The following is an 11,617-nucleotide window of genomic DNA, read 5'->3' on the forward strand; positions in this document are numbered from 1 at the left end:
GATGACTCAGTGGTTAAGAGCACTGACTGCTCTTCCAGAGGTCCTGAGTTCAATTCCCAGCAACCACATGGTGGCTCACAACAATCTGTAATGGGATCTTTTGCCCTCTCTGGTGTGTCTGAAGACAGCTACAGTGTACTCATATAAGTAAAATAAATCTTAAAGAAAAATAAAAGAAAGAAAGAGCATGCCCACAATATCCAGGAACTCTGGGATATGATCAAGAGATCAAGCCTATGAATCTATGGGGTAGAAAAAGATGAGATACAAATGAAAGGTGTAGAAAATGAATTCAATGAAATTATAGTTTTTAAAAATTCCCCAGCTACAGAGACATGGGTATCAGAACACATGGTGTATTTACAGTCCCCAAATAAGCATGGCCAGAGTCTTCCCTGAGATGTATAATAAGGACCTAAAACAAAACAAAGAAGCAATGTGAAAGGGCTGTAAGAGGAGCCGTGAGATGGGGCAGCAAATAAAGCACTTGCTGCCAAGCCTGGCAGCCTGAGTTCAAGCCCCAGAACCTGCTTGGAAGAGAACATTGACTCTGACCTCGACACGAATGCACCATGTGCTCACTCACACAACTTAAAAATGTAATAACTTTTGAAAAGGCAAACCCATTACAGTAACCTCAGACATCTCAGTAGAAGCCCCCAACCCTAGGCAAACAAGGGATGGTCTAGTCCATGCCCTGGTGGAATGGAATTCCCAGCTAAAAGGACTATTCCAACAAAGCCATCTCTTAAAACCAACAGAAACAATGACAGTTCAAGAGAAACAGACTAAAGTAACTCATGACCTCCAAGACAACACTTACTTAAGACTCTAATGGGAATCCTAAACTCTGAGGAGGAAAAAAGTCTTAATCACAGTAGCACGGGGATTAATACATTTCACGAGAAGAGTAGATGAACAAAAAAGATATGGAAAAGATTCAGTTGTGACCAATCCTGAATATGAGTAAAACCTCGTTAACAAAAACAGGAAAGGGGGAAAAGAAAAAAGAGTCTGGCGAGATGACTCAGAGGTTAAGAGTAATGGCTGCTCTTGTAAAAGACTGGGGTTCAATTTCCAGCACCCATGTGGCAGCTTACAATTATCTGTCACTCCAGTTCCAGGGGAGCTGGCGCCCTCTTATGGCCTCTGTGAGCACTGCATACGTGCAGTGTACATACATGCATGCAAACACTCATACACATGAAATCAAAATAAATCTTTTTTTTTTAAAAAATGAATGAATAATAATCCAATTAACACAACCAACCAGGAAAACAATCAATAAAATTGAAAGAATCAGAAAACACCTCTCTATAATAATCCTAAGTGGAAATGATCCTCACTCTCTGACAGAGTCGCCTATTGGATTAAAAAAATAAGATCCAGGGACTAGAAAGATGGCTCAGGGGTTAAGAGCACCTGATGCTCTCACAGAGGACCCAGGTTCAGATCCCAGCACAAACGTGGTGGCTCACAACCACCAGTAACTCCAGTAATAAGAATCGGAAGTCTTCCTGCCTCCAGTGGCACACACGTGGTACCCAGACAGACACTCAAGCAAAAGGCTCATACACATGAAATAAATTAAATAAATCTAAAACTATTTTTAAATATGTCACTAGTTGTTTTAATACTGAACTCTTTGTAGTTTAAAACACATACACACAAAAAAAAAAAAAAAAACCAAAAAAAAAAAAAAAACACTTTACTGGTAAATTTAGACTTGAGAGGGGATGGATCAAAAAAAAATGGAAGCCAAAAACAAGCAGGGTAGCTAGACTCAGATCTCACTGAACAGAGTTCAAGGCAAAATTAGTTAGAAAAGGCAAAGTTCACTATGTATTAATGAAGGAAGAAATTCATTACATCAAAAAGATGTAATAATTATGAATATATTATGTAGATAGTCCCAAAGGACTGACCTGCCACATCCAGGTGGAAGGAGAGCTTCTGTCCCCCGGCCTCGCAGCTGTACTCCCCAGCATCCGCCTTGCCCGCCTGCTGCACCACCAGCCTCCTGGAGCAGCCCGAGGCCTCCACGCGCACCTTCGAGCTGGAGCTCAGCTTCTTCCCGTCCTTGAACCATGTCACCTCAGTCTGGGCCTGGGCCACCTCGCAGCTCAGTGTGGCATTGTTCCCTGCCTCTGCCTTCACCTCGCTGTTTGCCTGCTGTTCCTTGGCAAACACCAGCTTGGGCTCTGGGGACAGAGAAGATACACATAGAGGGTCAGAGACACTGTCTAGATTCGGAAAGATTGGATGGGGTGGGGCATCTGGAAAGCAGAGCATCACCCAGGCTCTATACACTGTGTCCAGGAAACGCCCCTGGAGCCTCAACACACAACCCCAGTTTATCCACATAGCCTGTCATCACTGCTGGGACTGCTCAAGGGGGCACATGGTTATTACAGTCCTCCACGGAACGGGTCATGACACATGTACCAGTCCCACGGTGGTGATGGAGAGTCTCCTCGGGACTTGGTAGGACATGCCTCACAGAGCTGAGAATCCTGACTCGCCATACCTTTTCCTACTCTGAGTCATTGTCAGCCATGGCACCTGCTAAAGAGAGCTCCTGGGCTATCTGTGAGCCTCTGCTGTCTGTCTCACTGATGTCTCCAGCCATCAGTGTCTGTGTTCCTCTGTGTAGCCGGTATGCAGGGAGACCCTACTCTCAGTAGTACTGTTTCTTCTTCATATTCATTTCAGGAATCTGTTTATATATTACAGCACCTATCCTCTCTCATTGTAGGTATGACCTGTGGGTCTGAGTCCAGTTACAAATGGTTAGATGTGACTTGTACCCCTAAAGGTTTGTGTGTCACTTTTTACAAGGCAGAAAATTAGTGGACCTTCTGGACCATGAAGACTCCACTCTCTTATCTGGAGAAACTGGACGAGTCTTCCAGGAACGGAGTACCACTCACAAGGGCTGAGTGTCCTCCATGCCTGTGTGTTTGACCCTTTCTGTTCCTAACAGGGCTCCCCCTCTATTTCTCTGCCATCCTGTGGAGCTGGTTCCCTCACTAGGACCCCAGAATCTTCTAGCTGAACCTTCCAGGCAGTGGAATCATTAGTCCCTGAGCTATAAGTTACACAGCCTCTGTTATTTTGCAATAGCAGCATAGCAACTACATCTTCTAATGGGTCTGGTGTCCCATGTAATGTGGCCAAGTGTATCAGTCTCCCGCGCTGCCGCTCCTGCTCTGGTTTCCTGAAGACTCTTTCCCTATCCTGAGGACTTTAAGCCACACCCACCATAAACCACATGACTGTGGTTTAGCTGGGACCCTGGTGTCTCTGATTCGCCTGGAATTGCCCTGTGTGATGTGAACTAGCAGACAACACTTTGTTTCCATGTGTTCTAGCATCCAAAAGTTCTCATGAAAAGTCTTTTCTCCCATTCTCACTGGGTCTAAAACCTGGAGGAAAGGGAGGACTGGGTTTACACATGAGTGTTTCAGAACTCAATGCTCTGTTCTCTTCTATTTCTATCTCTACAGTGAGGACCCAGGATCTAGTCACTATGTTGTGTAGCCAAGCCTCACAAGACTAGAGAAATATGCTCACGCTTTCTTTAAGGATCTGAGATGCTAAGCTGGCAAGATGGCTCGGCAAGTCAAGCCCTTGCTCTACAAACCAGACAAATAAATGAATTTGACCCCTAGAACCTGCAGAAAGCTGGAAGGAGGGGACAGATGACCATGTAGTTGACCCCGACACGCAGCATGGCACGTATGCCCATACAGGCAATAGTACTAACAGTAATTAAAATACTTTAATGTGTAACATTCCCCTACAGAGCTCTCAACTAGATCATAAAATGCAGATGATCTGGCTAAGCCTGTAGAAACATCTGGACCACCACGGGCTACAGGTCAGAAGCGATGCACACAGAGACTTGAGCACCACACAGCATCAGGAGCCCTGGGCAGGTGCTCTGAAATGAATAGCTAAACACAGCTATTTGGAATGAAAAAACAGAGAGTGTTAAGACCCCTCGGTTGGCTAGCTCTGAGAGACACGCCTTGCTGACTGACAACCAGGAAATCTGACATAACTGTCCATTTGCATATATATATATATATATATATATATATATATATATATATATATATAAGAAACATGGTGAACAAGATCCTGAAAACAGCCAATGAATTGTCCCTCAAGTCCACCTCCATGTGACCAACATGCCTTCCCAGGTACAAGCCTGCATAGCCCACTTAGGACAGTCTCCTGTGTCAAGAACAAAATTCTGTGGGTTTAAAAGGAAGGGAATACTCCAGCACGTGCTTTAGCTAATACTTAAACTCAGTTGCAGATTAAATAAATCCAAGGGCCCCAAATCACAGACACAGCAACAGGGAACATGTTCCTCCACTGGTGCCTGCACGGGACTCTCAAGTGCCTCTCGGCTTACGGGTCTCTCTGCTTCATCAGTAAACTGGCTAACTCAGTCAAGGGCCTTGTCGCATCTCTGCAGAGGCGCCCCCCTCCCAGGGATCTGAGGAGGATTGTTCAGGCTGCACTGCCCACAGCAAGAAGTGCATTTCCTAATGCAGTTATGGAAACAGCACTAAGCTGTAGACGATGCTGTCCCTCCTGCTAGATCCCCTGAACTCAGCCAGAAGTGGGAGAATGAGAAGCAAGAGGGGCTGAAGGGTGAAGTGGGAAGAGGGGAGAGCAAGGGATGCCTGACAATAAAGAGTACATAATACTCTTGCAGAGGGCCCAAGCACCCAAACTAGGCTACTACTCCTGGCTGCCTGTAAACTCCAGCTCCAGGGGATCTGATGCCCTCTGCTGGACTCATTGAGTGCCTGCACTCATGTGCACACACCAACACACATATACACATGGCTGAAAGGTAATAATAAAGTCAACCCCTAAAGGGAATGAGACCAGGATCTGTCTAAGCCAGAGCCAGCCTCCAACACCCCCACACAAGCTAACTTAGTTGTGTAACACCCACCTGCCACGTCCAGGTGGAAGGAGAGCTTCTGTCCCCCGGCCTCGCAGCTGTACTCCCCAGCATCGGCCTTGCCCGCCTGCTGCACCACCAGCCTCCTGGAGCAGCCCGAGGCCTCCATGCGCACCTTCGAGCTGGAGCTCAGCTTCTTCCCGTCCTTGAACCATGTCACCTCAGTCTGGGCCTGGGCCACCTCGCAGCTCAGGGTGGCGCTGGCCCCTGCCTCAGCCTTCACCTCGCTGTGTGCCTGCTGCTCCTTGGCAAACACCAGCTTGGGCTCTGGGAACAGTGATACGCAGGGTTAGAGACATTGTCTAGGTCAGGGAGGCCACAGGGAAAAGAGCTGTCTCGGGCAATGGAGGACAGTACTTTCTCAACCTTGATGAAAGACCATGGCCTTCATCACACTGTAAGGCTTCCTAGCTCTGCTCAGTTGTCTCTGCCAATGCTGTGCTGCAGATTTTACCTGTGACGCCCACAGCAGTCGGCTCTTTGGTCCCTGCATTCATCCCATGCTCCTGTCAGACCTCCATGTCAGTGCTATGCCGACTGCATGAAATGACCTGCAGGCTCGTTTCCCTTTGTGTAGTGTCGACAAAGGTCTCCGTGAGCACGGAAAAACTGTCCTCAGTACCATTTGATATGTTTTTCTCTACAAAATTATTTGAAGACTTGGTTGCTATTTCCACTTATTCAAAATACACATAAGGCTTGCTGAATTACTGTTTTCACAGTTTACTAGTAACCACCCTGATTTACCACCATAAAATGCCTTGTTATATTCTTTTAAAAATAGCATTTCCATGTAGACCTGATAGCTTGTTTCTCAACATGTAAACATGGACAGAAGTTCGTGGGGGTGGGGTGGGGTGGCGGTCACATCTAACGGAGCACTGTCTGAGAGCGCTACTGGTCAGTCAGGATTGCAGATCACCTATAAGTCCTCAAGGCTTCACCTGCACACAAGGCCAATGGCTGTCACTCTCAGGCTTTTCCCTCTGAGGACATGGAGCCCAGCCCTAACACTGACAGGAATGTGGGCTGACTGGGCAGCACACAGGAGACACTCACTCCTCAATGTTCCTGAATTCAGAGCAGAAACTCTATGGAGATCTCTGACACACCTACCCAAACTGAAAGCAAAGGAGCCATGGTATGTGCTGTAAACTATACTCTGTTGTGGGAGAGGGTTATGGGGGTAGGATTGAGACCATTGCACAAGGTCAAGCCAGAGTCCCAGATCTCACACAACAGCAAGATGGTTTTGGGAACGTGTGACTACAGATTTCCCCATAGTAACCCCACTCAAGGCTTACAAAACAGAGCCCTCCTCCACCTTACGAATTCAACCCCAGCCTAGTTGAAGGGGAGGAGGAAGGATGTCCGTGTGAGAGACGAAGACTAATATAAGTCAAAGGAATAAGTCAGGCCTGCTCCACTGTCTCATGAGGATAAATAGTTACCTGCCACATCCAGGTGGAAGGAGAGCTTCTGTCCCCCAGCCTCGCAGCTGTACTCCCCAGCATCCGCCTTGCCCGCCTGCTGCACCACCAGCCTCCTGGAGCAGCCTGAGGCCTCCACGCGCACCTTTGAGCTGGAGCTCAGCTTCTTCCCGTCCTTGAACCATGTCACCTCAGTCTGGGCCTGGGCCACCTCGCAGCTCAGGGTGGCGCTGGCCCCTGCCTCTGCCTTCACCTCGCTGCATGCCTGCTGCTCCTTGGCAAAAACCAGCTTGGGTTCTGGAGACAGACAAGAACACACAGAGTCAGAGACACTGTCTAGGCCAGGAAGACCAAATCAGGGGGAAATCCTGATGATGCGGGTACCATTGATGAGCAGAGCATCACCCAGGCTCCACACTCACTGTGCCCAGATGCCCAGTGCCCCTCAGCACAGAACCAGACCCACACATCCTGCCTCTGCTGTGGGGCTGCTCTGGAGAGCATCTCTTCAAAAGCTACTTTCAGTGGCTCTGAGGTGGAGACCAGACGTTTTCAGCCCCTCCGTTTGTCCTTCAGTGGTATTGGTGTCACAGGCTGAACTGGTTCATACCTACATTGTCTGTCTTCAGATTTTTGGAGCTCTGTATGTATTTGAGTACTGGAGTCCTACCAGCGATGTATATTGTGAATATATTTCTTACTTTTGTGTGTGTGTTTTGGTTGAATCAATTATTTTCACAGAGCAACACATCTACTGGTTCTTCATAGGCCGCGTATTCACTTACCAGCTATGAAGTCATTCGTACAGTAATGTCCCGGCACACTCAGCTGTGAATCATGCTATCTTCCTCTGAGGCTGCCACTCCACACACCGTTGACTGCAGCCTATGCTTTGGGGGAGACCTCCAAGGCTAACGCACTTTCCCAGTGTGAAATGCCCTTACTATCACTTGGAAAAGATGGTCCCATCTCTACACCTCAGACTCATGCCACAGGAGAGGAGGGACAGGACCTGTGATGGTGGTCAGTCAGGAGCGGGGACAGAGACCACACTTTTCTTCTCTATTACCACATTTGGGCTCATGGTCTGATTAGCATTGGTTTATGCTGAGGGTTGATCTCGTGGAGCAAAGGCTCTTGGTTTTCATCTGAGAGTACACAAGGTCTTTGCAACCAGCCCTTCTATCAGCATCACACTCAAACGTATACAGATAGTAATATACATCCGGGTTCTGACTAGGAATACAGTTAAGTCTTCGGTGGTTGCTAGTAGTTTCTTCTGATCTTTGTCACAATCCTTCAAAAACATTTGAGCATTTCTTCACTGGGCTTTAAATCACTTTATTATCATTTCTGGGGCATCCGGTTAGAAAACAGGTGCTTCTGCAGCACCGGTAAATACCATCGACTTTCATTTTCCAAATTTCTGCGCAGTGTGGAGATGGAGTGGTGTCCCAAGCAAGCCAGATCTCTGTACAAGGTGATTGTCCCCAAGGCTCGCCCTGCACCCTTTACCTTGGGGACTGTAACGCCTACTCCTGCTCTCCTACACTTGCCTTGTTGCTGTTTCAAAAATAAATCTCTCTCCTGAAGTGTGATGTTAGCTGCTGTTTCCTGTCATTCTGGTTTTCACAGTAAGGGAGAAACTATTTGGTTTGGGAAAGAATTCATGATAAACTTTATTGCACATTTTTTCGGGATATAAGATGGTCATTGATTTTTTAATTATTTATTATTTTGTGTGAGTGTGTGAGAGAGAGAGACAGAGAGAGAGGGAGGGAGGGAGGGAGAGAGAGAGAGACAAAGAGAGAGAGAGGAAGAGAGAGGGGGAAGAGAGACAGAGAGGGAGAGAGGGAGACAGAGAGACAGAGAGGGAGAGACAGAGAGAGAGGGAGAGAGAGACAGAGAGACAGAGAGAGAGGGAGAGACAGAGAGAGAGAGGGGGAGAGAGAGACAGAGAGACAGAAAGACAGAGAGAGAGAGGGAGGGAGAGGGAGAGAGAGAGAGAGAGAGAGAGCCCTGTCTAAGCTGGTTCCCTCTCTCTCTGCTCTCTGGGTCCCAGGAATCAGATCCTCAGGCCTGGCAGCTGTGCCCTTATAAACCCAGCCGTGTCACTAGCCCAGAAGATGGTGAACGTTACAAAATGCTCTCATTCGGTGCTGGCTGAGATCTCAGCGGTCTCCCTGTCCTTGCTCTGATCTTCTGTGTCTACTCTTGAGCCAGCTCCTCGTCCCTTTCCTTTCCTCAGTCTTCAATACTGCAGAGCAGCTTTCTGCCAGGCCTTCCCTACCCTGGCCTTGAAGTGGCCATGGCCTTTTTGTTTTGCATATTTTCCTGGTAGGGTTTGGCTGCTCTGTCACATTGTTTCCATGAAATGTCACATTGTTTCCATTACATGGTCCATCTTTCCTTCTCTGGTTCCCCAGGAGAACAGAGTGAAGAACAATTTGTTTCTAGAACTTCTGGGAGGATGTTCCTGCTGGGCTACCCATCCCCCCCCACTCACCCCCATAAAACCAGCTCTAAAAATACTGTTTCCATTTGTTTCAAGTCACAGAGTGGTTTCAGTTTTCAATTTCTTCTTTTGTCAGTTTTGACATAATTTTCTAGCAATGAGCCAAACCGTCAAGGCTTTTTAAACCATAAAATTAGCTCTCATACTCTCTTCAACTAATGTCTTATAAAGAAACAGCAGGCTTTTTTGACAGTTGTCCCTGTTCATAATTGACTGTCTATGTCATGGATACAACAGCAAATAGAAAATACAGGAGCGGAGCAGAACTGCATCTATGAGAATCACAGGCTTCCTGCTTGTCGTTAGTCCCCAGATAATACAAAAGAGCAGCTAGCAGAGCTAGCACTGTACTGGGTACAGTCAGCCAGGAGACAAGTGGAGATGCACAGAGAGAAAGGGCTGTGGTGGCTCCACAGTTAAGAGCACCGGCTGCTCCTGCAGCAGACTCAGGTGAGGTTCCAGCACCCACATGGTGGCTCGCGACCACCAGGTCCCAGTAATCAGGTGCTCTCTCATGAACTCCACGGGCAGCAGGCATGTACATGATACACAAACATACATGTAGGCAAAATGTTCCTAATCGTGAAATAAATGGATCTGGATTGTTTTGGGGTTTGAGGTGTTGCTTGGTTTTGGTTTTGAGTGAACTGACAAGGAGCAGTGGCTCAGCAGTTAAGTGTGCTTACAGCTGCCGGGCGGGGCGTGGTGGCGCACGCCTTTAATCCCAGCACTTGAAAGGCAGAGGCAGGCGGATTTCTGAGTTCAAGGCCAGCCTGGTCTACAGAGTGAGTTCCAGGACAGCAAGGGCTACACAGAGAAACCCTGTCTCGGGAAAAAAAAAAATAAAACAAAACAAAAAACAACAAAAAAAAATTGCTTACTGCTCTGCTGAAGGACTTGAGTTTGTACAGCTCACAACTACCTGTACCTCCAGCTCCAGGGGATCCGATGCCCTCTGCTGGCTTCTGCGGATGCCTGCACTTGCATACACATGCACACATACACACACACACACACACACACACACACACAGCGCGTTTTTAAAAACTAAAATAGGGGACTGAAGAAGAAATGGCTCCGTGGTTAAGAGTCCCTTCCTGCTCTTCCTGAGGACCTGAGTTCAGTTCCCAGCACCCACACCGGATGAGTACCATAGTTGTTGAGTCCATTTCTGGGGGGATCTGAAGACTCAGATCCCCACCAGTGACTATACTCATATGTCTCCACACATAATTAAAAATTAATAATAAAAACAAGTTTAGGGGGCTGGTGAGATGGCTCAGTGGTTAAGAGCGCTGACTGCTCTTCCAAAGGTCCTGAGTTCAAATCCCAGCAACCACACGGTGACTCACAACCATCCGTAACGAAATCTGATGCTCTCTTCTGGAGTGTCTGAAGACACACTACAGTGTACTTTCATATAATAAATAAATAAATTAAAAAAAAAAAGTTTAAGAAATAAATAAAATAGACCTTGAAAGAAGAAATTGCAGAGAGCATGTGTGCTGCTTTCGTGTAACTGTAGCGTCATTTTATGCCCAGGACTGGCACATCTGAGGATTTCGCATCTGCAGTGGCATCCTGGAACTAACTCTCAAGGACACCGGGGATGCAACACAAAAGCAGGAGTGCTGCCTCAAGTGACTTAGCGTTAAGTCTCTTAATAGGAGGAAATGCATGTGCGCTTCAGCCATCTCTATGCACCAGCCAGAGGACCCGTGACCCCTGGTCACCAGGGATACACGGAGATTATGTACAGCACTCCAGTCGCTGACAGATGGCCACAGCAAAATGGCAGCACACCACATCAACAGTTCCCCACATCAACTAGCTTGTACATCAGCTTCCGAGGGTAATGATGGGAATGTTCTGGTAAAAAATATAACAGCAGGAGCGCAGGGCAAGGCTGACAGACTCATCCATCCTGACGAGTGGATGTCAAAGCACGTGATCAGTCTCTACTCTGTACACATCACGATAGCTGTGTGCCCGTCCAGCAGCAGGCATTTTCCTACAGGCATCTTCTAACTCCCCAGGAAAGGAGTGAAAGAGACCGTAAGGAAGCAAAAGCTGAGAATACAAGAAAGTCTTGAGACAGTAACAGATATGAAAAGTGTCTGGCCTGTGGCTTCTCCTCACCCTGAACTAGTGGGTTTCAAACAGCTCAGGCCATGGACAAACAACACAGTATTTCCCATCCAAGGAAGATCGCTTTCCCAGGTAAAGGTCACACGGGCACCTTAGAACCAAGAACCAAATGATTCAAACAGAACCAATCAAAAGGCTGTGAGCAGGCTCTTGCAAAATACAGTTAAGTACCAATATGTGGACAGCACTCAGGTGTATAAGAAGGGCCTGCCCCTGACCATTTTGCCTCACAGAGCCCACGGATATAGGATGGCAGGATACAAAATAGTAATAGACCAAATGACACAAAAAGAACCCAGTGGGCAGCCATGCATCTGATCCACTAATTCCCTCAACACAAGTCAAACTGGTATCACAACACCCACCTGCAACGTCCAGGTGGAAGGAGAGCTTCTGTCCCCCGGCCTCGCAGCTGTACTCCCCAGCATCCGCCTTGCCCGCCTGCTGCACCACCAGCCTCCTGGAGCAGCCCGAGGCCTCCATGCACACCTTCGAGCTGGAGCTCAGCTTCTTCCCATCCTTGAACCATGTCACCTCAGT

General features: G+C 47.6%; 1 protein-coding gene across 1 annotated transcript in view; it reads right to left on the reverse strand.

Moving 5' to 3' along the window:
* Obscn (obscurin, cytoskeletal calmodulin and titin-interacting RhoGEF) overlaps positions 1-11,617 on the reverse strand; it is a 143,937-nt gene that overhangs the window by 106,745 nt on the left and 25,575 nt on the right. The window contains exons 13-15 of the mRNA XM_029483168.1: positions 6,436-6,711; positions 4,976-5,251; positions 1,926-2,201 (exon numbers count right to left, since the gene is read on the reverse strand). Coding sequence (XP_029339028.1) covers positions 1,926-2,201; positions 4,976-5,251; positions 6,436-6,711 — 828 coding nt within the window. The remainder of the gene's footprint in view (positions 1-1,925; positions 2,202-4,975; positions 5,252-6,435; positions 6,712-11,617) is intronic.

This window comes from Mus caroli, chromosome 11 (assembly GCF_900094665.2).
Source record: "Mus caroli chromosome 11, CAROLI_EIJ_v1.1, whole genome shotgun sequence".
Lineage (NCBI taxonomy): Eukaryota > Metazoa > Chordata > Mammalia > Rodentia > Muridae > Mus > Mus caroli.